General features: G+C 40.6%; 1 protein-coding gene across 1 annotated transcript in view; it reads right to left on the reverse strand.

Moving 5' to 3' along the window:
* Nucleotides 1-26,437, reverse strand: part of CEP135 (centrosomal protein 135) — a 38,188-nt gene extending 11,751 nt beyond the window's left edge. The window contains exons 1-17 of the mRNA XM_056855081.1: nucleotides 26,294-26,437; nucleotides 24,809-24,999; nucleotides 24,473-24,640; nucleotides 22,665-22,806; nucleotides 20,829-20,913; nucleotides 20,026-20,154; nucleotides 18,142-18,357; nucleotides 16,723-16,788; nucleotides 15,464-15,614; nucleotides 13,627-13,820; nucleotides 11,211-11,354; nucleotides 10,676-10,819; nucleotides 10,112-10,189; nucleotides 6,726-6,877; nucleotides 5,868-5,983; nucleotides 3,392-3,546; nucleotides 1,712-1,767 (exon numbers count right to left, since the gene is read on the reverse strand). Of these exons, the coding sequence (XP_056711059.1) occupies nucleotides 1,712-1,767; nucleotides 3,392-3,546; nucleotides 5,868-5,983; nucleotides 6,726-6,877; nucleotides 10,112-10,189; nucleotides 10,676-10,819; nucleotides 11,211-11,354; nucleotides 13,627-13,820; nucleotides 15,464-15,614; nucleotides 16,723-16,788; nucleotides 18,142-18,357; nucleotides 20,026-20,154; nucleotides 20,829-20,913; nucleotides 22,665-22,806; nucleotides 24,473-24,640; nucleotides 24,809-24,999; nucleotides 26,294-26,400 (2,294 nt within the window). The 5' untranslated portion in view covers nucleotides 26,401-26,437. The remainder of the gene's footprint in view (nucleotides 1-1,711; nucleotides 1,768-3,391; nucleotides 3,547-5,867; nucleotides 5,984-6,725; nucleotides 6,878-10,111; nucleotides 10,190-10,675; nucleotides 10,820-11,210; nucleotides 11,355-13,626; nucleotides 13,821-15,463; nucleotides 15,615-16,722; nucleotides 16,789-18,141; nucleotides 18,358-20,025; nucleotides 20,155-20,828; nucleotides 20,914-22,664; nucleotides 22,807-24,472; nucleotides 24,641-24,808; nucleotides 25,000-26,293) is intronic.
* Between the last annotated feature and the right edge of the window lie 696 nt (nucleotides 26,438-27,133).

The raw sequence follows: 27,133 nt of genomic DNA on the forward strand, positions 1-27,133 counted from the left end.
GTTCTCCAGATTTGAGTCCTCCGTTCTTAACCACTGCACCAAGCTGGTAGCAGATTTACTGGATTTAAGAGCATTTTGCCATTGGGACGAGTGGATTTGTATTCAGTTTCAAGTTCCACTGGGAACAGGTTGCATCTAGATTGTGTTTTGTTTGGCTTATTAAAGTACTTTATATAAGGATAGTATGATTGGGGAGAATTTTAGAGGATTGGAGTAAAGAAGGTAGTGGGTGGGGAGTCAAAACCCGCAAAAGATTCAGGACCTAAAAAGAGGTCAGACAATGTTTTAACTCAATTTACTGCCAACTAGCCACGGCAAAGATATTAAGTTCTGCGCACAGAGTGTTGAAGGGTTAGAAGCTATCATTCAGTGCAATCAACTGAGATAGGTACATTAGACCACTAGACACCCAATGTTTCCAAAACCCACCCTCGTTCCGTATCTTAATCTTAATTTTTTTTCCAGTTAGATCCTTGTGTGTGAGTGAGTCAATGGCAAACTGAGAGCCAACCGTTTGCCAGGCCAACCCTCCCTTCTCCATTTCCCCCTTAATCTCTACTCTTAGCTGTCTGTGCATGAAACTTGTACTTTTTTCTCTTGTTGATGGACTATGTTGGGGAAGAGGGTGGGGGAGATTATGGTCTATCACAACAATTTTTCCTGACTAGGGACTATGCTCAGGCAAAGGCTATGGTTAAACAGAGGATTCTGGATATTGAAAGGCAGCATGATTTGAATAGAGTTAAGAGCTTTCTTTATGATCCAGGCAGGCTAAATAAGGTAGCTTTGACGCCTTATGTTAAGCATTTAGATAACCCTGATCATAGAAGGATTTTCACCTTATTAAGGTATGATATGCTGCCCTCAGCAATTCTTGAGGGTAGATATAGAGGATTACCATCTACAGAATGTGTATGCTTATATGGAGAATATCTTTTTTGACTGTAAGATCTATAGTCAAATTAGGGAAACTCTGATTACCCCCATAATTTCCCACCATCCCGGTAAAAATAGAAGGACTCTTCTCTCAGTTATGCTAGCAGATAAGAATCAAGAGATCACTTTCAAAGGCACCAAATTTGGATGGATAGCTTATAAGACTAGGAAAACCTGGGTAAACCATATATCGGCTTTTTAGCTATAATTTTTATAATTTTTTGTATAATTCTGTGAATTTTTTATTTTAAACCGTTTCTTTCTCAAAAGTTATTTGATACTGGAAGTCTGAATTATTATATGGATTTTATTTTATTGGTCTTGGAGTGTATTAAATAAATTTATTTATAAGAGGATGGGGGAGGGTTGGTGGTAGGGTTACATCATGGAATTTGCTGTTATATTTAGTGCCCTATGAGGAAAAACAATTCTAAAAAGTCTTAATTAACAATGAAGTGCTGTTTCAACTTTGCAGTCTTATTTTTTGCAAAAAAAATATTTCACTATCAGCACAGGGGCCAAGTTTTTGAAATTAGTTATAGTAATAGCTTAGATGCAATTCGATAAGCAATCGTAAATCTCTCGTAGTATTTTCTAAGCTTCACCTTTCTTGAAAGGAACCTTTTTCTGCAATCCCATTAATTATTTTCTGCAATTGCAGTTCACATGCAAAGGCTTAATTATAAATATAATTAATCCTCTCATTAAAAAATATAGTAGTTACAAGATGAAACTTTAACAGCCTAAAGCAATAATTTCTAGTGCTGCTACTTACTCTAAGGAGGACTCCAGCTGATTGAGTGTTTGACGTAAATGGAGGATAGATTTTTCCTATGGAAAGATTTTTTTAGTAAAATATTTACATGCCATTTTTCTCCGTACTTCAAAGTATCTTACAAGCTATAGTTAAAGCATTACAATTTAAAAACAAAAGTATGAAACCCCAGATTACCCCCTCCCAATTTTTACAGGCTATACCCCATGTGTCACTTGCAAGCACGATCAAGTGAATTCATGCCATCGTATTCCCTATTATGGGTGTAAAAGCTGGACAATGAAGAAAGCTGATAGGAAGTAGATTCCTTTGAATTGTGGTGTTGAAGGAGAGTGTTACAGATACCATGGACTGCCAAAAAACAAACAAACCCCCCCCCCACAATCAGTGGGTTATAGATCAAATCAAGCCTGAACTGACCCTAGAAGCTAAAATGACTAAACGGAGGCTATCGTATTTTGTGTCACATTATGAGAAGACAAGAGTCACTGGAAAAGACAATCATGCTAGGAAAAGTCAAAGGCAGCAGGAAAAGAGGAAGACCCAACAAGAAATAGATTGACTTTATAAAGGAAGCCACAGCCCTCAATTTGCAAGACCTGAGCAAGGCTGTTAAAGATGGGACGTTTTGACTTAACACACTCATACCCCATTAAAAAACCCTGGTAAATAAAATGGCCTTGCAGCATCTCCTGGACATTTCTAACGACAGTACTCCCCTTTCCTCATCAGGTAGCCCAGTCTATAAAGTGAGAGCTACAATGCAAAAGGCACACCCTCTGGCTGACACCAGGCAGGCCACCTTAAGTGGAGAACAGCCAATAGGTAGCAGCCTGAAGACCACAGTTGGTGTATAAGGATTTGTGAGAGGAGATGGTTCTTTAGAAACGTGGGTCCTGGACCACGAAGAGCTTTAAAGGTCAAAGCCAGCACCTTGAATTGGGACTTGGAAACAAACTGGCAGCCAGTGTAGGTGTTTTGAGATGGATGAATTACGATCCCATTGGCTAGCTCCTGACAACTGAGCCGCTATACTTTGAACCAGCGGCAGCTTCCAGGATGTCTTTGAGGGCAGCCCAAACTAGAGCATTTTACAGTAATCCAATTGTAAAGTTATGAGAGCGTGGGAATAAAATCAAAGTTGAGGGAGGAAAAAAACGAGGAGGGTAGAGCTGAAGGAGGCTTGCTATCCATTAGTATTTGGCCATATCTGTTACTGCAAGTCTGTTTCATATTCAAGGTATTATTTAAGGTGGTGAGCTTCTCAGGCACAGGGATACAGATCTCTGGGCCTGGGCAAAACTGCCGTACTCTTGAGACCTGGACTACAAAAAAAACAATGGTTGCTGTCTTATTTTCTGTCAATGTTGTGATTTTTAACACTGTGTTGACTTTTTGTGTGTGTGATGAATTTCAAGAACCTGGAAATGGCACAAAGCCAGCTTCTTGGATTCAGAGTCCAGTTTTAATAATCATGATCAATATGCACAATTCTACACTTACAAGCATTGTATTTCATCTATATTTTGTTTACTCATCTTCCATGGCAACCAGTTTCTTAAATTCTCTTTCTTTTAGGTATATATTTGGAAAAGAACTGTTTACCCCATAGTCCGCAGTTTGGGCTAAGGGTGGAGCTGAAACAGATTACTTGAACAATGTCATATTGGATGTACCTACCTTGTTGGCTAGATTGTCATCTAAACAAACAATTCTCTCCGTTTTTTCATCTACGCTTTCCTGAAGGTTGTCCTTCTCCGTATCCAAGAGATTAACGGTACTTCTGAGCACACTGATGGTCTCCTCCTGGGCAGCATGCTTATTATTTAATGCAACTAAACATAAACAAACAAATGTACAGGTGAGTTCAGCTTACTTGCTTGAGTTAACTGGGTACATCTGCATGAGGTACCTGTGTGCACGCTGACTTATGATGACCCCGTAGGGTTTTCAAGGCAAGAGATGTTCAGAGGTGAACATATTTAAAATTTATGTCACTCAAGGCATTTTGTCAGATCTTTCTAGCTTCCAGTTAAATTCAGTTAGGCACATGGGGACACACAAAAGAAGGTATTTGTACTGCTGAAAGGTATGGGACAAAGAAGGACAGAGAAAGCAAGCAACAGGGAAGGAAGGGAATTGGCAATGTATGGGGTTCTCCAGCAACTCTGGACAGTTAAATAAGCACCAGTTGCATGGGAGATGACCTAGTCAAAAGGACAAAGAAAACTGTGACAGGATTGTGTGTGTAAAGTTCCATGAAGTTGCAGCTGACTTAGGGCAACCCTGTAGGGTTTTCAAGGCAAGAAGCTAATGGAGGTGATTTGCCATTGCCTTCCTTTGCATAGCAACCCTGGTATTCTTTGGGGGTATAAGAGGCAATTTGATCGAACAGGTGAAATTGTTCAAATACTTAGGAATATATTTTCATTCCAGAGCCAGCTGGGTGACACATAGGAAATTCACAATAGACTCTGCTCAAAATAGTGCATTGGCGATTACACGTTTCTAGTTACCAAAGGACATCAATATGTTCCAGCAGCTCTAAGGTTTTTAATGCAAAGTTCTCAACTTGTCTATAGAATCCCAATATGGAATCATGCCTTAAATCAGGACATTGAAATAATACAATCTAAATTCTTACAACACCAAAATGTGTACCTTATGCAGCCTTGTGTCTAAAAACAAATCAAAGACTTATGGTCACCAGAGCTTGACTTTCTGATGAAATTAGGACATCCTACCTTATGATCACACAGAAATCCCAAAATAATTGAATCCGTTGCAAGGTTTTTACAGTTAGCCATCAGATATCATGAATGGCATGTAGCATTCCTTAATGGCTGATTTGATATTGGTTTATCCAATTTTTCCATTTGTACTCGGATCTATCTTAATGTACGTGTTTTTTTCTATATGCCAATAAAGGTGTGTGTGTGTGTGTGTGTGTGTGTGTGTGTGTGTGTGTGTGTGTGTATATATATATATATATATATATATATATATATATATATATATATATATATTCAGAGGTGGTTTGATATTGCCTACCTCTGCATGGCCTGAGAGAGTTCTAAGAGAACTGTGAAGCCCAGCAGGCCTCATGTGGAGGAGTGGGGGAATCGAGCCCAGTTTTCCAGATTAGAGTCTGCTGCTCTTAACCACTACGCCACGCTGGTACATTCACCTTATGACCAGCCAATCTGACCTAAATTTGTGTTGGTTGGCAAATCATTTATCTGGCAGGCTACTCTGAATGGAGGTAGGAGGTGCAGGGCCAACCCAACAGAATGCCAACGTCTTTTAAAGCTAGTTCCCTTATAGCTAACGAGCTCCAAAAGCTACAATCCTGCCTGAGGATCAGCCATAAGAGAACGGCCAAAGGTGGGCTACTCCTTGCTGTTCTACATGACCCTGAAGGAAGACAAAAGTGTCAAAGAAAAGAAGCAGGTGCTTTTTTCTTGTACACACTCTCCCTGTGCTCCTCAGCTGGACTGGTGCAGCAGCAGAATTTGCTGCTTCTCACACACTATGCTCTCTCTCACTCTGTGCTCCTCAGCTGGACTGGTGCAGCAGCAGAATTTGCTGCTTCTCACACACTATGCTCTCTCTCACTCTGTCTCATTTTTTTCCAGATGAAAAACGGCTCAGAAGAATGAGGGTGCAAACAATTCACAAGGAACAGAAGTTTCTCCAATGTGTATCGCCCACATTAACACATGAAGCAGCCTTATACTGAATCAGACCATTGGTCCATCAAAGCCAGTACAGTCTATTCAGACCGGCAGTGGCTCTCCAGGGTCTCAGGCACGGGTCTTTCACATCACCTACTTGCCTAGTCCCAACTGGAGGTGTCAGGGATTGAACCTGGAACCTTCTGCATGCCAAGCAGATGCTGTACCACTGAGCCACATCCCTCTCAGCATTTTCAAAAAGCCTGGGAAAGACAGAGTGATGGGAAAATGGGGCCCAATTCAGCTCAAGGGCTACTAGATGCTGTTTTCGAAACCAATTTGATTTGGGGAAGAAGGGAAACAGATGCTCCTGACTCGCACGGCAGGGAGTTGAGTTAGCGAGCCTTTAAAGTCTCTTCCAACTCTGGTTAAACACAGAAGTCATAAAATACGTTTTTTTAAAGATACAGAGCAGCACATACCAATTTTGCCTTCTAGCAGCAAAATTTCTTCTTGAGCTGAACGAAGTTCGTCATCTTTAAGACAGAATCGATGCTGTATTTCATCCAGGGACTTCTGTATCTGTTCATTTAGGAGTCTGAAGAATCAATGCCCATTTAGGGTAAAGAAAACCAACAAAATGCAGGTTTTAATGTCACCATGAACATAATCCAAAAAGCCTGCCAAGGAACAGGATCATGCCATGAAGAGAACCAAACTTCCTATCATATCTTCATTAGGATCTTATAGCTGAAAAACCTACTTATTAAAAGAGCAAGTATTTACACTTTTTAAAGCCAGTGCTTTATTTTTGGATCACTTCTAAAAGCTGACACTTTGCATCAAGATTGTCCATAGGAGAAGTGCCATAAATGGTCCTTCAATTTCAAGTTTACTTTCCCCTGAGAGTGTGTTATCATTTCTGGTTAACTTAATAACCAGAAAAGAACCTAATATGCGACCTAACTCTACATCAAATACCTTTAAGGAATGAAACTGCATTTATTGTAATGGGAAATGATGCAATATACAAGCTTAACTGAAGTGAAGATGTAGCCCTGAAACCTGTTTTTACCATTAAAAAAAAACCAGTTTTAGCCCTAGAACACAGGAAACAATAAAGTATCTCTGTATACACGTGAAGTACTTTTTCTCATTACTGAGCCACCGAAGATTATGGAGCAGGGCTTCTGGATAGGAGGGTACAATTGTCAGGTAGATATAGACCACCTGTACCTGTTCTCAAGGCTTGAACATAGATGGAATGATTTAATATAAAAAAGCATTAGTATACAGTGCCAATGTCAACAATAAAATATGAAATATATGGCTGAACTTACTGAAGTGAGCTTAACTCTCTCGTAAATTGTGAAGCATCTTCAGTTAACCGGGAGAGCTGATGAGACTTAACATTTAATTCATCTTCTAAGCAGGTTATTTTGTCTTTCAGCAATGAGACTGTAGTTGTTTGATCAAGGTCTTCAGTTTCCAGCTACAACAAACAAGAAAATTATATTTTCTGAATCTTGTAAATATACTTTCCCCCCTTCCTTTAGAGCACTTAATTTGAAAGCATTTTAAAAATTAACAACGTACAAGTAAGATCATTAAATAAATGAAATAAAAAAACACAGAATCTATGGCTTCAATCCTAACTTCTTACCTTGTTTAAAATTTCATAGGAATTGTGGTATCTAGGTTTGAGGTTTAAGAGTTTTAGAATGTGACAGCACTGAAGTCCATAGCAACTCTTCTGCTATAAAATCTGATTTCTGAACAGAAATTGCTACTGGTTTACACTGAAAGGCAAAACACACAATTCCCATTCTAGCATCTAAATAATCCTGAAGGAAGGATAGACCTGAAACAGTACAGAATATTACCTTGCAATTTATCTGTGGCAGAACTGTCCACAGATAACAGTTCTGAGCAATCGGCACAGAGAAATGCCCTATCATTTGCTGGAATTATTTTTATTGGAAGATATTGGAAGATTTTAAAATACATACTCAGGTGGCTCACCAATATTAAAATCTATACAGAACAGTCAAAAATAGTCATTAAAACATAAGTAACAAGAAGAGTGTTACGGATTCCGTGGACTGCCAAAAAAAAAGCCAAATCAGTGGGTTATAGATCAAATCAAGCCTGAAATGACCCTAGAAGCTAAAATGACTAAACTGAGGCTATCGTATTTTGGTCACATCATGAGACGACAAGAGTCACTAGAAAAGACAGTCATGCTAGGAAAAGTTGAGGGCAGCAGGAAAAGAGGAAGACCCAACAAGAGATGGATTGACTAAATAAAGGAAGCCACAGCCTTCAATTTGCAAGATCTGAGCAAGGCTGTCAAAGATAGGACATTTTGGAGGACTTTCATTCACAGGATCGCCATGAGTCAGAAGCGACTTGACGGCACTTAACACACACACAACAAGGGCAAATTTTACTTGACTTCCAGAATAAAGAAGCTTTCCTGCTGATACTAGAAGGCCTCTAAAGGACGAACCTCCTGCAGGGCAGGGGCCGCTAAGCTCCAAAGAGCGGAGGAAGGGGCTGCCAAAAAAGTCCTCAGGTTGGTCCCCACCAACTGAATTTCTCCAGCAAGGGGTTCCCACAATAAATCTTCCTCAGATAACCTCAGAGCATAAAGAACAGCACAAGGCTCTCAATTTATGAACATACAAAGATGAGATCCTGTTACTAACGATGGCAAATTCTTACAATGTTTATAATGACACCAAACAATAACCAAACTGTACTACCTAATACATGGCAAGTCATTTTCAAGAAATTCTAAAGATTACAAGAACCTGATAGCTATATACAAATAAGAATAAAAATGGAAAATTCAATCAAAAGGTTCACCGGTCCAGTCCATATGTACCTGCCTTCTTTCATGGCAATATTATTATTATATTTCACTAGTAAAGCCGATTCGGAACATTTTCGCTACCGGGCATGACCAACTTCGAAATCCTACCAGGGTGTTTAGCTTCAGCTTTCCATTCTGCGCATGTTCCAACCACGAAGACGCCGCTCAGGCTGTTCCGTCTTCGGTATCTACATCATCTGACCGAGATGAATTTTTTGAAGGAGATTACCATTAATAGATATCACCTGTGAAACTTTCGATTGAATTTTCGATTTTTATTCTTATTTTATTCTTATTTGTATATTCTTATTTTATTCTTATTTGTATATAGCTATCAGGTTCTTGTAATCTTTTGAATTTCTTGAAAATGAGTCCAGGACAGCCAACAAGGACACATTCCCCCTGTCAAAGGACTGACACAGATAGTCTATCAAAGTGGACCAAAACTGTTTCTTTGCCAAAACCTGGGCGAAAGCCAGACTGAATCAAGGTAACCAGTTTCCTCCAGAAACCGCTTAAGTAGCTCCTCCAGCACCTTCTCCAAGGCCAAACTCAAAAAGGGCAGATTTGATGCTTGCTTGTACTTTTCGGCTGGATCCAAAGTTGTTTTTTTCAGTAAAGCCCTCCACTTACAGATCTAACTAACTACAAGGAACAGGCATCCAGTAAGCATGCAATAGGTCTTAATGCTCCAAATACACTGATAGCATTCTCAGGTTGCCCCACTGGATTGGATACGAGTTAATTTGCCCACTAAGTACCGGTATTTCACAGATTGATCATGGTGAGCCACAATCTGCTCAAGCCTTAGATGCAACAAGCGTATTACAAATCAGAACAGCACTGCTGGTCATCACAGTACAGATGCAACAGTGGTTGTGAAGTAAGTTTTTTTTTTTTTTGCTGTCATCCTCACCACAGCAGTAGGACTTAAACATGGGCTTTCACTTGTGTTAAGTTGGATTCAGCTTGAATTTTCCTGCATTGTCCTCTCAACATTATCCAAACTACCTCATAGTGCTTAGTTCCACTAATAACCAGGGCACTTGACGATCCCAAGCATACGGGAGAGGGTGCTTAGAAGAAATCATGTCTTCTTCTCACGAGGCTTCTTAATTCCAGAAACCCTCTAAATCTTTGGCAACCATGTCAAATGCTACCAAACAGAAAATATCTCAGAGGTTCCAGGAAACTATGTAGACTTATCCTTCTTCAGGGGAATATCATCCTTACCTCCCTCCATCCCCGCAGGTATATTGTGCCTAAACCCAACCAGACAGTGATCTGCCTATGGAGTCACAGAAAGTTCCCCACCCTCTGGATCACCATTATCTTGATCTGCCTAGGACAGAAAATCTAGGGTTGTTGTGTGTGAAGTGTCATAGACCAATGGGTTGCCATGAAATCCTATGCCATTCTAAACCACAAAGTCTCCGCGTGGTTACTAAATTGCCTGAGACCGACCTTTTCTGTATTCCACCTGATCCATTTGCCCTCCCATACCCATAACAAAAACTGGTAAACACCTCCCCTGAATTCAACTCGGCAAGCAGTAAAATTGGACAGATAGAAACAAACCAATCTGGTCATCTCTATTACTCTAATGGATTCTCCTGTCAAGAACCAGAGAAGAAACTATTGACCTCTCATAAGAGGAGATCCTCTTCTAGTCTCCATTTTGAAGATTCCATGACCAATACAGATGCTGTCTCTGATGCATCAACAGGGCTCAGGGAGAATCCAGATGGTCCCTCCCCTCATCCCAGTCTCTTGATGGTCCAGCTGATATCACCCTCCCAGGTATCCTTAAGCTGATACTTCTGATGTCTGCAGGTACCTTCAATCACTTACTCTATGAATAGTGTTTTCCAGCTCTGTGATTTCATCTTCCAACTTTGATTTTTCTAGAGCAGCCTCTTCCTGTACAATCTAAGAAAAGAAAGAGAAAAATTATTCAAACAAAGTTTTATTCGCTATGATCGATAACTATTTACTATTGTAAAAATCTGAGGATTTACTTAAACATTAGTTAAGTTCCTCAGTGGGTAGTAACTAAAAGGTTAGCATCTTCCAAAAGTGACCATCTGGTGGCCTAGGGAACATGGCACTTAGGAGAATCAAGGAAAACTGCAGCTGGCTGGAATTCCTGTAAGATCTGGCCAATAGATGGATGAGAGTTGCAGCAAGAAAAGCAATAGGGTAAGAATTTATATCCTTTTTCCTTTTCCCCAAATGCTTGCCCTCTTTTCAGTGGCAATCCTCATACAGCAATGTCAGAACACAAGAGTTCAGGGCTTAACACCGAAGTAACCAGAACCATGGTTAAGATAGCCATGGGCTATGAGCTACTCTTGTGAGACACGAAAAGCCACCCAAAAGTAATCACAAGAAAGCATGATTGGTTAAAATGCTGACCTTTAATTTCTCTCTCAACCCATCCCTCTCTGCCACCACTCTTCTGAAATCAGACATAGCAATGTTTCTCTCCTCTTCCACGTGACTTTGGACCAGAAGGCAACTTCTTGTTTCTCTCCGTAGACGGTTCAACTCATCCTGAGACTAAAAGAACACATTGCGCAAACACTAAGAAAGAATGCATATATGTAAGACAGGAGAAAGATAAGTTTGAACGTGTGAGAAAAATGAAAAAGTGTGTGCGCGTAAAACTGAGAATGAACCAAGCTCTGCCAAAATATGAGGAGCAGAATCTGGCACTGAAATTACTTCAGCTTGTTCCGTCGTCCTCACATAACCTCACTCCCCCATTATCAATCTTGTTAATCCCAGCAGCCCTTCTTCATACCTTGGCCTCCACATCTTAGTCTGGCTCTGCTACACTTACACAAAGCTTCATTCTGAGTCACCTTTCCATAAATCTCAGCTCCCATATTCATGTCACAAACTTACAGTGACCCCCCTTTGTTAACTGACCAGGCTCGTATCTGTTTACCTGCTTATATAGAGTATTTAGTTTGTCTCTTTCTGCAGTTAGAAGTTTAACGTTAGACTGAATCTGTATCATATGCTTTTCAAAGTTATCAAGCATCGCTTGCAGCTCATCTCTCTCTCTGGTGACCAACCTAAGATCATCACTCTGGAAAACAGAAATACCAAAAAAAGGAAAAATTAAATGATTAAACTATACATTCCCAATCAATCTTTAATTTACAGTCATTTGACCAAATCAAAATAGCATACAATCACAAAACAATATTGATTACTCAACAAATACATAGATAAAAATTATCGACACAATCCCAATAAAATCCCATTTCTGAAATGGACCATATTCTAACTTTTAAAAGGTTTATCTAATAGCATTTGCTATTTATAACTTGCATCTTTCCATGCCTTATATATGGTGGCACAAAGTTCAGCCACACATCTCAAGATTAATGGGTTACTATCTTCCAAAAGTTGTTGAGTACGAATTTCATCAGATAGACCCATATTGTGTTTTTTTTTAAATTTCCTGGATCGTCTTGACTCTTATCTCATGATGGAGAGGACAATACAGTAAGACATGCTCACGGGTCTCAATTTCTTCACCATTATACGGGCAAGTTCTTTCGGAGGGCATTTTCCTATATCAGCCTTCTACGACAGACGATGGCAAAGCTCCACACCTGGCTAGCGTGAAAGCTCTCCTAAATTTATTCACCTCCAATGTCATCAGATATGGGGCTGCCCTCATCAAATGCTTGGATTCCTGTGAGGCTATAAAACCAGGCGATCTTGCAAGATCATACTGCCTCTCAGTGTCCTCTACTCTTTGCCTAACTATTTTTTTAAACTGCTCTTCACTCATTTTCAATAAATCCTAGGTAAGAACCCTAGTTTCCTTAAGTTTAGTTGCACCTCCTCAAACCATTTGGACTGATATGTGTCTTGACTAATCAATGCAAGGAGGCAGGATTTCTGTTCATTTAGCTTAGCCCATATATTAAAGGACATGAGGTGGATTTTGGCTTCAATCCTCATCATACCTATCTCCAATTGAATTAAAGTATTTGGCACGAACCTCAGTACTTGCAGAATTCCACGTAAAAATTTGGACTGCACTTTTTCCAAAACCTTCATGCCTGGGCCTATTGGCCCCAAGAGTGTTCCATACGTTAACTGCACCAAAACCTTTGCCTGGTACAGCTTTAAGGCGGCCGGGATGTATTGACCACCCTTTGAATGGAAGAATTTAATTATAGCCCGGGCAGAACTCTCCACTCAGTCTGCAATATAGTTGTAGTGAGCCACATTGGATCCTGAGGCATGTATTATCACTCCCATATATTTAAAGTTCTATATATTCCCAGTAATGAGCACAGTGAGAGTCTTAGTTAAAAATGCCTGAGGCAAGCTTATGTTAGTTAAAGGGAACAATATCCAATAATTCATATTCCTATTGTTTCAGAGACCAGCGTACACTACTAACATAAGTAATCAAGGCTGAGAGGCTATTCAGAGGTAGGGAATGCAGCAGCCAGACACCCATCTATTGAACTGGGAACTAACAGCAGGGCTGATTCCATGCAGATGTTTTGCTTATCCTTACAGCAGAACTATTTTAGGGAGCATCCATATGACATCATTTTCCATTCATCCTGCTTCTTTGTTTTCCCCTGCTTTTCTGCAATCTTTCCCAAACCTGATTTGGGATGGTCTTTTAGGAAAGATCACTGTCAAAGCAGCTTTGGACAGGAAGGTGTGCATTTCTGCAGCTCACCTGGCACCATTTTTCTTGCCTCACCCTCCACTCCCCTTCCACTGGACAGCCTTTTCTAACATCACAATGATCTATTGCCATGACCTACCAGTTCCTAGCTTTAATTTTTTTAAGTATGCCTGGACTTTTTCATTATTAAGTTATAAGGGGGTATGTGCATCCTGCACTCTCCCCCTTATAGCACAACTAGGAAAAGATTAAGATATGTACTTAAAAAAATGAAAGTCAGAAACTAGTAAATCATAACATTTTTGTGCTCTAGCAATCCAACAATTCCCGAGTTTTGTTTTTTTAAAGTGCTCTGGTAGAAGAGGGTGGCAATGGTGGCCATGGGAGCTGAGTCAAAGAAAGTATGGGGGAAACTGCTGTGTGAATCCACATTCCATTATGAACCTTACAGGGTGATCTTGAGCCAAACATTCTCTCTGTTTATCTCTCAGAGTTCTGTAGGATAAAAATGGAGTAAAGAATTACACCTGCTACTTTGAGGTATCTTGGCCCTTCCACAAACCAAGACAGCCATTTCTGAGCACTAGCATGAAACCATTAAAACAGTGAAAAAGCTGATGTTTCTGAGTTTTTTGGGACTTGAAGGAACAACATCTAATGAACAACAACAAAGAAAAAAACAACAGACAGACATTACCTTTTCTGGAGACTTTTGCAATGGGCTTAATCTTCGTTTCACAACCTTTTGAAGATACTCCAGTTCTCGCTTATAGTGGTCCCTGTCCTCTTCTATAGTCTTTACGAAGGCATCTAGACGAGATGGTGACTTGTCCCCAAGTACAATGCCACCTTCTAGTCTCATTCTCTCTGTTTCTATAATAAGTTCCCGTTCTGAAAGAAAATGAAACCAAGGAACATGAACACAGTTACCATAAACCAATAAAGTACTCTAGAAGTAATTACTCGGGCTGTAAGATCAAGCTCATCTGTAACCTTCCTACTTCAAAATCCCCCACAAGGCTTAAAAAAGCAGTAAAGACTGGTAAATTTTGGAGTTCAAACTTTCATTTTATACTTACATGACCTCAAGTTAATCAAATGAATGACGTATACTGACCAGCACGAAAATGAATAACAGGCAATGCTGTATTTAACATGTTTCAACTATTTGCTAAGTAATTTCTGGGCTTCTATACACTATATTTTTAATCTGTAACAGTTAGATAGTTTGAATGATTTCTACATTTTTATAATGATTTCTACTTTTTTTAGATATATTATACTGCATTTGATCAGTACTTAGGCTGGTAATATGTTACTGTATTTGACTGAGTTTATTTCCCAATTGAAATTGCTATATTGTTTTTGTATATCAAACGGTTTATCCTTCCCTTTTTTCCTTTTTGTATCCCCTCAATTATAAAATAATTAAAAAAAACTTTCATTTTTGTCACTTTTCAATGCCACCTATGTTTAACATACACTAGCTGCTTAATCTATCAGCCTTTTACGCAAATAATTGATAAACTGGTTTTTTAAATTTGCATCAAACACCTAAAAAGGTGTCTTTTTGCCATAATGAAGGAGGCATAAGGTAATGTGCATGTTTACAAAAGTTACCATTCCCAGTACAGAACATTACTTTTATTCCTATTAAAGTAACTTGCCAGAACCAAAATACTTTATTAAAATTGTTCTTAACTCTAAACGTCACCTGCTAAAACGGAGTCTCTATCAACCTTCAGAGGTTAATTGACAGCTGTACTATATTTCACCCACTACCACTTCCAGAGAATGGGGATGAAGGTCTCATCTGTGTTCCATTTACAAAACCTGAGAAGTGCAGGAAGTGGATCCAGGGACTGTAAGATCCCACAACATTGTATTTTTCCTTTTATAGGCTGCAACACCCAAATTCAGCATCAAATCTCCCACCTCCGCCATAAGCATATGGGGGAAGAAGCTCAGGAGTGAATCAGTGGGGTTAGCGCAGGTGCCACATAAGGTGATAGGTATGCTAAATGAGGAGTCATTGCTAACATGATCAGAAAGCAAACTATACACACACACACACAAGTGGGGCCCGCAAGACTCGCGGGGGGGAATCCCCTCCCCTCCTCCCATTTCAACTGCTTCTGTGGTGGAGACTCTGCTATTAGAAGTGATGCCATTTTAAGTTCTATTCAGTAATACTGATGCTTGAGCATCCAGAATACATTACTATTATGGGTGTCTCAGTTCCAGTAGGGTACTGAGAAGTTGAGTGGATTCGGAGATGATCTACAAGAATGCCAAATCAAATAAAAGACAAATGGTATAAAACATGGCAAAGAGCGCTTCACTAATTCATCCAAGAGAAAAAATGAAGGTAAGAGCAATACACATTAATAAAATACTTCAATAATAAGCAGTTTGGCAGCGGCATAAATGGAATATGTGAAGTTTCTGGAAACTGAACATCTCCTTTGTGAGGGTTTTTTTGGTACAGGTTAGTCTGCCTTAGAGCTACAGACCTGATTACATGACCTGCTCACCTATAATTTCAAAGTTTTCAACTTTTTTGGCTAGCCTGTGGTTCTCTTGTTGAGCCTGATTTAACATGAACTCAACAGTTTGCTTTTCTTCTGCTTTCCTGAAGAGTTCCTCTGCTAGTCTGTCTTTTTCCCTACGAGAGGAAAACAGCTCCTGAAATAACAAAAGTATTGGAAAATTTATTCATAAATACGATAAAGAAGCCAAGACTTTACTTTATCATACTACTTCTTACGCATAATGGTAGAGTGAAAGGAATAACCATTTCCGAAACAACTTAAGACACAAAAGTTGGTATAGTGAACACTGTCTACAGCAGGGGTGGGGAACCTTTTTTCCGCCAAGGGCCATGTGGATATTTGTAACATCATTCACGGGCTGTACAAAATTAGCAACTTAAAAATTAGTTTCTTGGGTGGTCCTTGCAGCCCCATAGCTAATGACTCTTCTGCAAGGGGAAAAAAAGTTCCTTTTCTCTGCAAAACAAACTCACATCCGCCTTGAATAGAGGCTATTCCTGTCCGCGGGAGGGGGCAAACCGCCAGTCTTAGATCCTTTGGAGCTAGAGATCTGGCAGGACCCACGAAGGGCCAGACCAAATGACTTCGCGGGCCTTAAATGGCCCCCGGGCCTGGCGTTCCCCACCCCTGGTCTACAGAAAAGAATAAGAAGACATCAGAGCGCAGAATTTTCATTCTAGCGAGAGCGTGGGGCAGGGGGAGGAACTGCTTCCTCAAGCTACTCTTCAGCACTGAAATCAATGGGGTTTGACTGGACCCACTCAAGCAGAGCTGATTTCAACATGGCTACCTTTCTCTCTATTCAGAAGTTGGGGCTAACTTGAAAGCCACCCCAAATCCACTAAATGTTTTAACTTAATTTCGCTCTTTTAATTCTCTTGAACCTTGTGACAACTCTGTATGTCAAAAGGATCAAAGAGTGATCAAGCGATAAAATATGATAACTGGCTGTCATCCTTATTAGAACTCAACACACAAGTTCTTCCAGTCAAGATAATTTGGTACCACTATTTTGAAAGATTCAGGAGTTAACTCTAATAAATACAAGAATGTTTGATTTGTTACATTTTTGTTTATAAATCCACTACAAACGAAACTGGCATGAAAAACCAACAGTGCAATAAAGATACTACAACTTTCTTCTACTGCTAAGAGTTGTTTCTGGCATATACCTATTGGATTTAAGCCAAGATTATATAAAATGTTAAACTAAATTCAGTTTACGAAGCAGCACTACTTACCGATTTAAGTTTGGCTATAGTTTCTTCACAATCTTGGATTTCATTGTCCTTCTTTTTAATTTCTTCCTTTAAATCATAAGCAACAACATTTAATAATGGTTAAGGGTTTTTATAAATAGGTTATTATATAAGGTAGAAGAAGAGTTGGCTTTTATATGCCGATTTTCTCTACCTTTTAAAGAGAATCAAAACAGCTTACAATTTCCTTCCCTTCCTCTCCCTGCAACAGACACCTTGTGAGGTAGGTGAGGCTGAGAGAGCTCTAAGAGAACTGTGACTAGCCCAAGGTCACCCAGCTGGCTTCATGTGGAGGAGTGGGGAATCAAACCCAATTCTCCAGATTAGTGTCCACCGCGCCTAACCACTACACTCTTCTCTCTCTGTAGAAGAGAAGGTAGAAACTGTTTCTCTTAATTATATTCTAAGAATGTCTGCCTAATAAAACATGAGAAAGATGTCAATTAAAATTTAATAAGGAATCAAAACCTATTGCTAAATGTTCTGCCCAGAACTTACAACAATGTAATTTAGAGGAAAAGAGCAGGTAAGCACTGAAGATATTTGGAATATATTATATAGGCTTATATTCCTATACAAAGGTAAAAAGGTAAAGGTCCCCTGTGCAAGCACCGGGTCATTCCTGACCCATGGGGTCACAGCCCGACGTTTACTAGGCAGACTTTGTTTAAGGGGTGGTTTGCCAGTGCCTTCCCCAGTCATCTTCCCAGTCATCTTCCTATATAGCATTGCAAAAAAAGGTTTTTGCAATCAAGCATAATGATTGCCATCACTTTTTACTAGAACTGGGCTACATGGGGGACCAGTTACTCAACCCACAGACCTGGAAGTAACAGCACATGTCATAAATATCCCAGAAGGCAGCACAAATTGAGGAGCAGCTGAATGGCTACAGAAGATTCTGGTGGCAACATAAATGACCAGGGAAAGATTTACATAAGTGAATCTACAGAGAGATCCTCAAAGTGATCCAGCAGGACCTAGGAGGTCCCCTCAATCCCAAATGGAACAGCTTATCCTTCCTGTGGGGCTGAAGATGTTCTTATAAGAATGTTCAAGCCAGCATCCTCAAAGGCACTTGGTGTGTGAGTGTGTGGTGTTTCTTTCTAACTACAGAACAAACCTACCTTTATCATGAAACAGATGACCCTGTCCTAAATAAAGGGAATGGAAAACCCACATGTGTGTGTATGTGTGTACAACACAGGAATATAGAGCTCCATACGAAATCTGATCCTACATTAATAATTTCCTGTAGTGAATTATTACCGTTAAATTTTGGGAAGTAAAACAGGAACAGCAGAAAATAAGAAAATGTCTTTAAAGCAGATACAACTCCTGAAAACTTTCAAAGAGAGTTGGAATGTATTCTTGATGTTCTAACAAAAAAAAGTCCCTTACCTTTGCCTGTCCGATTTCTTTATCTGCTGTCTCCAGCACAATTTCTTTGTGTCTTTCCAACTGTTGTGCCAAATGATCTATTTCACTCAGTTCTTGGCACAGTTCTTCATTTTTATTGCTTAAATGAGCCACCTCGCAAGTCACATTTTTCCTACTGTCCAAAAGATCTTGTATGCGCATTTCAAGCTCTTTATTTGTTTGCTGCAAAAATTCAACCTAAAAATAAATGAACACCATACTAAGTGGCTGCACATTCATGAAACTGGGAAAGTAGTACCATTCATGAAGATTAGTCATTTTTATTTACTCAGACATACTTATATCTACCTTTCCACTTTTGAAAAAAATCTACAGTGCTGTTCACAAACTTCAGATAAAATTCACAACTTTAAAAGAGAAAATAAACATTAGAATCAGTGGTAGAAAACCAACAGCAATAAAATAAAACAAAAATTACTATTAAAAGTTCAAATAAATGGGATGTCCTTAATCTAGAATCTAAGATAGTAATGATAGCACAAGATGGATCTCCTGGCGAAGGAGTTCCAAAGCTGGGACACCACCAGAGAAAAAAGCCTTCTCTAATAGCCAAGATCGTAAGATCTTGATTGCAGGCAGATTCATATAGGAGAAGATAGTCCTTCAGAGACCTGGTTTCATGCAATCTAGGGGATCACTGATTAAAATAAGCACTCTGAATTGTGCCTGGAAACTGATAGGAAGTAACGAAGATCTTCTGAAATGGAAATAATATGATCCCTCAAGCAGGTTCTTATCAACAGCCCGACTGCTCAAGATTGGGCCACCTGAAGTTTCAGAACACTTTTCAAGGGCAGCCCCACATACAATGCCCAGCTAATCAAGCTTACATTTTCCCACCATATGGATAATATTATCAGAAGGGGATGAATGCACACCAAGTCATGTGAAAGTCATGGAAGGCTTTGAATTATAGTGACCACATGAGAGCTGGAATATCTTCTAGCTGTGAAAACAATCTTTAAGAGGAAATGCATGTAACTCCTCCATAACCCAGTGAGAATAACCCACCGTATGTCACGGCCCAGCCAGGTCCAGGGGACACCGATGACTCCTCTGATGAAGAGTCAGCCAGCAGCCCTGGTTTCTATACACAGCCAGCACCGAAGGTGGCGCTGGAAGAAGCAGCCCCTGCAGGGTCAGACCCGAACCCGCAGCCAGGGACCAGCGCAGCAATTCCTCAGCCCTGCAGCTCTGAGCTGGCTGCAGAAAGCCAGCTGTCTCTGCTCACCCTCCCCTCATCACCCTCCCCTCAGGAACGGAGCAGGAGGCGGACACGTAGGATTGTGCAGGATCGGAGACGAAGTGCTCGACTGGCAGCTAGATACCGACCCAGCACGGACAGTGGGGATGAGTGTTCGCAGGAGCAGGTCTTTTGTAATATGTCTACCAGGAAGGGATGAAATCACTGATGTGTAGTGTCTTCATATCTATGCTGGATAGGCAGGATTAGTTCTCAGCAAATCCCTTATAATTGTTAGATGCAGCATTCTCTGTTCTTAAGCTATGGAATCCATGGCTGACAGGCAGCTAATGCATAATGATGACTTGAAGCTTTCGGCAAAAGAAGTCAAGTCAGGATGTTTCACCAGTTCTACTATTGCTTTGTTAATGTGCTGAGACACAGTAGCTATAGAAAGGATAGGATAGTGCAAGATGAGGCATAGGCCCCAAGAAGTCTTTTGCATGTTATGAGGGATCTGGCAGTACTGTCAGGGAAATCTTGTAATTTTCTTTATTTTTATTTTTGCTGAAGCAGTTCCAGTGCTGAGAAACCCAGTTCAAAATAGCTTGTCTCACAGCTAGCAGAGCTCTGGACAAATCTAAGAGCCTTAAGTGTGTTACCTGCAAATTTAAATGAGCAATAATTTTTTCATTACTTCTGTTTCTGGCATCGAGAGATATAACATCATGAGAGCGACCACCATCCAGAGCTACTGCTAAACGCTCAATTTCGGCATCTCGTAACTCAACCTATGAAGACAAAATTGAGAGTTCTTTGAAATACTGGAAGCACCAGCTCAGGGCTTTTGTATTAAACGCACCTGGTACAGGAACAGACATCATGGAATGCTAGTCCCATAACTGATGTCAGCCATCAAAAAACAATTCCTGCTTTGTACACACTCCCAACTTATTTGCACCAGTGGTTCCCATCGTCCCTCATGTGACTAAATGATCAACTGCAAATGAGTTACCAGAAAGGATGTGGAGGCACAGAGGCAGTGCCACTACCCCAATCTTATGGACCTTTCCAGTGTCAAAAGCTATACAGACTGACAATAATATAAAAATAGTCTCTTATTCTCAACAGTGTAGCCCATAAAACACTCATTAGACTTTCTCAGGCTGGTCGCCCAATACAAACACTTACAGTGAATTCCTAAGGAGAGTTACTCCAGTGTAAGCCCACTGAACTGAATGGGCTTAGACTGGAGTAACTCTCTTTAGGAATGCACTGTTAGTAAACTACAATATGTATACAAACACAATTCGGAAGTCACAGAAATTTCACATAACAAAACGATTATATGATTATATTAAAAAAATAAACTAAAACATCATATACGTCAACTGTAAAAATCCCATCAGGGTCATCAGAAACCAATCTTCTGGTTACAGAATTAAAAAATAGATCTTATTTTTACCTGTTTGCTGTAATTTTTCATTCCACGTTCAGCTATCTCTAATCTTTCCTGATAGTCCGCCACTTCCAGCTGCAGCTCATGAATTCTGAAATATATTTTATTGGTATAGAGTTTCATTCAGGAATCTCATACTAACAAGGTATTGGTCTCAGACAGATCATTTTTATCACCATGATCTCTGGCCACGAGAGAAATGGACCAAAAGCCAGTAAGTTACTTCCATATGTTGAAAGGAATCAGTGTGAGAAATACAGAAAAATAATACGGTGCTTTAATACATTAATAAAAACACAAAATGTGCATAGTATTAAGAACATAAGAAAGGCCCTGCTGGATCAGACCAAGGCCCATCAAGTCCAGTAGTCTGTTCAAACAGTGGCCAACCAGGGGCCTCTAGGAAGCCACAAACGACTGCAGCAGCACCATCCTGCCTGTGTTCCACAGCACCTAATATAATAGGCATGCTCCTCTGATAATAGAGAGAATAGGTATGCAGCATCCATTTTAACTAATAGCCATGAATACCCCTTTCCTCCATGAATCTGCCCACTCCCCTCTTAAAGCCTTCCAAGTTGGCAGCCATCACCACATCCTGGGGCAGGGAGTTCCACAATTTAACTAAGTGTTGTGTGAAAAAATACTTCCTTTTATCTGTTTTGAATCTGTCACCCTCCAGCTTCAACATATGACCTCACGTTCTAGTATTGTGGGAGAGGGAGAAAAGCTTCTTCCTGTCCACTCTCCAAACCATGCATAATTTTAAAGACCTCTATCATGTCTCCCCTTAGCCGCCTTCTTTCCAAGCATACAATTCATTACATACAACTTTCCAATGTTCTTATATTAACACCAAGGAATGTAGCTCTTTTTCATTGCATTTTTCACTCTATTTGTAAAAAAGCAAACTAATAAACATTATATTTAAATGTAAGGGGGGCTGTGGGACTTATGGGGGAAATTACCACCCCCCCATTACTGAGCCTAGCCCAGCTTCAGGGCCCACCACCTACTTTTGAGTGCATTCACAGTGGTAGTGTCTGGGAGCGGCTCCAGGCCCAGAGCGGTTCCAGCCACTCAACACTGCCAGGCCCAGAGCAGCTCCCAGCTAAACTCAGTAGCATGAAGAACAAAGGTAAATGCATATGCACATACAAGGTTTATTTTTAATTTGGGGAGAATTTAAACCCTCTCCAATCAATTTTTTTTTAACATTTCAGATTTTTCTGCAAACCTGGGGGGTCCCCAGGTTCTTTAAGCAGAGGCTGGATGGCCATCTGTCGGGAGTGCTTTGATTGTGGGATCCTGCATGGTGGGGGGAGGGTTGGGGTCACTGGGGATGTGGGGGGGGGGGGAGATAGGTGTTAATTTCCTGCATTGGGCAGGGGGTTGGACTAGATGACCCTGGTGGTCCCTTCCAACTATGATTCTAGGTTTGCAAGAAAATCTGTTTAGTGTCCGTGTGGCCCTGAGTCACAGATTTAGATATCTGCAGATGGGGGGCAGACTTCGCAGACAGACAGAGACAGATACTGGTCTTTTGTATATTCAATATTAATGGTGCCTATAATTTTTAAACCACCTTGGTACCTCTAATTTTTTAAAACCACCTTAACACAGGAATACATACACAGCAATCTACAAAATGGAGATTCTTCCAGTACACTTTTTATCAATTAAGAAAAAAAAATCCCACACACAGTAGGGTTGGAGACTTAAACTGATTCCTGTGCATCTTGAGGGCTTACTTATTTACTTATAACTCCTTTGTGGAGGACAAGAGAGAAATGTTAGAACAGCATAACCAATAGTTACACATTTAAATGGTACACCAATCACCTGTTATCAGCCACTTGAAGAAGATCTGCAATGTATGGGTCATCTGGCTGAGGAACTGGATAGGCATCAATTCCTGAGGGAGGGACTGGTTGATCTATTTGCATACGTTGACGCCTGAATGGAATATTTCTTTTCCTGCCACCTGCAAAGGTATAACTTTAAAAATGAACCCAAACATACTTCACTCATCAATTCTTTTATTTTATTTTCCCCCCTTGTCGTCAAGTCACAGATGAGTTAAGGCGACCCCGTAGGGTTTTCAAGGCTCATCAATATTTGGGGGAGGGGAACCCTAAGAGTTTTTGTTTCTGATATCAGGGACCCACTGAACTCAATGGGACTTATTTCTGAGTAATCATACTTAGGCCCTGACCTGGATTGCTCCAGGCTAGCCTGATCTCGTCAGATCTCAGAAGCTAAGCCGGGTCAACCCTGGTTAGTATTTGGATGGGCAACCTCCAAGGAACACCAGGGTCATGATGCGGAGGCAGGCAATGGCAAACCACCTCTGAATGTCTCTTGCCTTGAAAACCCCACCAGGGATGGCCATAAGTCTGCTGTGATTGACAGCACAAAAAACAACAACTTAGAATCATGCTATAACCCCAAAAAGGGGGTCGCCATAAGTCAGCTGCAACTTGACAGCACTTTACACACACACACATTTACATTTCCAGTATATAATGCTTGACAGAGAAGTACAAGATGCCAAAGAGTAGTACAGGGATGATCAGAACTTGTTTATACTAACTAAAAAGTTATTCTAAATTACTAGTTAATGGTTCTACAACACTATATTTTGGGTTGTCCACAGATGCAGCAGCCTATACTTTACATATGGTGCCACATCGTGACTGAAATACATGGGTATGGCTCAGCCTAAGAGCAGAGGCAATTACACTTTCTCCTTGACATGTGTCCTAATACAGCAATTTCTTGAAGTCTCCAGCCCTTCAGTGGACACCTAGAATTCCCACCACCTGCATGAGCTTCTCTGCTGATTTCAAGGGGACTGAAAAAGGACATATTATGTAGAAATGCTTCCTCCACCAATGTAAATAGCAGCACAATCCTAGGGGGGAGGGTAGTTGTGCGGCGGCCGGTGCAGCCGCAGCACAGCTGTGCCACCTCCTGAGCAGTTTTCTGCGCCGTGGACAGCAACTCAAACAGGAAAATTCCCCCAAAGCCCACGAAACTGCTGTATGCAGTTCCACGGGCTGCACCACCATTTTTGCTGGCATAAGTTCAGGTTGGCAAAAGGGGGTGTTCCCAGGACAAAGGGGCTCAGGGAGCTGACTAACGTCAGCCCCGCCCCCAGGAATGTTTCTGTTGGCGCCGGCGTGAACCCCTGTGCGGAGGTTTGCTGCCGCCATGGCAGTGCTGGCACCCATGCATGGCGCTGCCACACAGCTCCGCAATGCAGGCATAAGTGCCCATTTCAACGGCATAAGAGGCATTTACACTGGCACCGGGGTCACGCCTCCTCCTAAGGCCATCCCCCCTCCCTTAGGATGGCACTGTAAATGACCTGTTCATACAGCTGCTGCAGATCAAGCATTTGGACAGAAATTTTGTTCCCAATGGTGTATGCTGAATTTTGTCAAAAATCACTGGGTGTAGTACTGTGTGTGTGTGTGAAGTGCCGTCAAGTCGCAGCTGACTTATGGTGACCCTTTTGGGGTTTTCATGGCAAGAGACTAACAGAGGTGGTTTGCCAGTGCCTTCCTAGGACTACAACCCTAGTAAATGAAAATGTAGCAGGGCTGGAATAAAATGTACAAAGAACCACTTATAAACTGAAACTGTACCTGGGGTCTGCACCACTGCTTGCAGATTTTTCTCTTGGAGCAGCTGGATTTTTTCAGTCTTAGCTTTGTTCTCTTTCTCTAGTGATCTAATTTTATGTATATACTGGTTATTCAGAAATTTCATGTCTGCAGTCTCATGTTCAATTTTCCTCAATGCAGTTTTCAAATCTTAAAGGAGATTTACAAAAAAACACAACAATTTACAATAGTATTAGAAATTTCTTAAATGAAAAAACACATACCCACCCACCAGAAAAACTGAGAATATACTGAATACTTGAGAAAGAGCTACGAACTACCAAAACTTAGCTAAATCATACAAAAAGTTCATATTACCTTTGACCTGATGCTCTGATTGTTCTTTCAGTTTCAAAATCTCTAAGTGTATTTCGTTATTTTCATGGATGAGCCTGGCATTTTCTTCTCGATAAGGTTCCAGAATAGCATCAAAGTTGCTGAATTCTTTTTCAATTTTTCCAGCAGACAACTTTGAACTCCGGAAACTCTCAGTAGTATGAACAAGATCACTGAAAGCCAAGGTCAGCAAAGAAACAAATTTCAAAGAAGAATCCTGAGATGGTAAAAACGTACCTACGGATGCCCTGCTTCAAGGACCACTGGCCCCAGAACTGGCCACAAACGTTGGCTTGATTTACCAGTCAACCCAAAGTTGTGGTTGCCTGAACAGTCTCTTGTCAAGCCCTGTGTGTGTGACAGAAGACTTGATGGAGGTGGGGGGGGACGACTCCAATATCATGCTGAGCTTTGGGTCCAATGAAGGTCCCTTAGAGCAGGCAATCTCCTCTAAGGTTCAACATGATGACAAACACCTATCCATGCACAGAGATTCCACTGTAGATATTTAAGTAATACAGAAAAGCCAATAAGGGTTCCCCCTCATGGAACAAGCTTGAGAATGACAGCTCTAGGATTAGTAAGTAAATTTCCAACACGCTTTTCAAAACCATGGCGAGGTTTTCTTTAAAACGATGTTTTGTCTGTTGCTCTGCATTTTAAAGAGGACTGTGCACAGATCACAATATTAAATTTGCATGCAAAACGAAGGCTTCATCAAAGTCAATGAGATTTCGTTGCAAATAAATTTGTGACAGCTCAAGGCAGGGAAGCAGACAGTATTTTCTTTGCCCCAGGCTAATGTGCATTTTGTAGCTGGTAAAACCTTGGGTGTATACACAGGAGATCCCAAAGCAAAAAACAGCCATTCTATGATGAATGTTAGGAATTACCACAGGATCACACAAATTGATCGTCTGATTGGGCAGTTATGATCTGCAAGGATCATTCCTATGCAATGGTAACTGTCACTGAAATGTCCCTTAGTAAAGACCTGCCTTGCTTTCCGTCCCAGATATGCAGGGGCTAGTTTGGGTTATTTTGTGGTGATTGAGCCCTGGCATTATTTCATACATGAGGGGATATGCTGACATTCAGAAGAGGTTCTGAGAATCCTGGCTCAAATTAAGCCCTGTTTCAATGGATGCTACAAATTATGTCACATGTCTGATTGCTTTTTGGGACAGGTGCATGCCTGGTAAAAATTTTCTAGGCCCTGCAAGGAGTCTTTCATTTCTAAGCACTTGCTTGTTGGTACAGTTTGTTTCACACAAGCTTTTAAAAGCATCTGACAATGAATTCTAGTGAAATGTGAAGCTCTTTCTTCAAATTGCATTTCAGTACAAACACAGAACATTAGCAGTCAAAGAAACACCAATTTTATATTAGAATCAGTTACACCACATACCAACCCCACATTGGATATGAGTGGGGGTTTTTGGGGGGATGGGAATTCTCTTCAGATACCTAAACAGCTTTTCTACCAAAGGTAAACTCTCCACTCCTAGAGGTTGCCGATAGCCCAGCTGATCCAACCGCTTCCTCAGATTAATGTATTTTCGCTCTGCAGCCATTGCAGAGGCTGTCTTTAAATGAAGTTTATCAAAAATAGGGATCTGCAAACAGTTAAAAATAAAGATTTATAATTTGCGACATATTACATGAGCATGTTAAAACCATGCCCCTTATTTTCTTGACAAGCCCCATCTGGGGAATACAGGACAGCAAGTTACTCTGCCAATTTTGACATTACTTTTCCAACCAGAGAGAGCGCATGCAGTGTGAGATTATGCAAGTTGGAAACTCGCTCCTTCTCATACCAGGTTGAGGAATACTTGACCTGATCAAGTTCCAAAATAAACTAGACATCATGTAAGAGGCAGTTAGGATAGTACAGTAGTAAATGCCAGCTCAACATAGGCTAGCAACTTCAACACACAGGAAGGGGGAGGTAAAATGCTTCATGTATTAAAAAGACGCAGGGAGAGCATGGGAGAGGCCAGCCACACCTTGTGTATTGTACTGGATTGTATTTTATGGATTGTTTTTAACAATGATTGTTAGCCGCTCTGAGCCCAACCTGGCCAGGAAGAGAGTGGGATATAAATGGAATAAACAAAAATATAAAATAAACAAAGTATAATTTAAGCAAAATAAGACAGGAATCCAGCAGTACCTTAGAAAGCAACAAAAATTATCCAAGCATAAGCTTTTACAAGTCAAAGCTCGCTTCGTCGGGTACTCAGGGTGGGACAAAATGTACCAGTCTTTGAAAGAGCCACTTGGGCTTGCCAACCTCCAGGTGGG

Source organism: Euleptes europaea, chromosome 9 (assembly GCF_029931775.1).
Source record: "Euleptes europaea isolate rEulEur1 chromosome 9, rEulEur1.hap1, whole genome shotgun sequence".
Lineage (NCBI taxonomy): Eukaryota > Metazoa > Chordata > Lepidosauria > Squamata > Sphaerodactylidae > Euleptes > Euleptes europaea.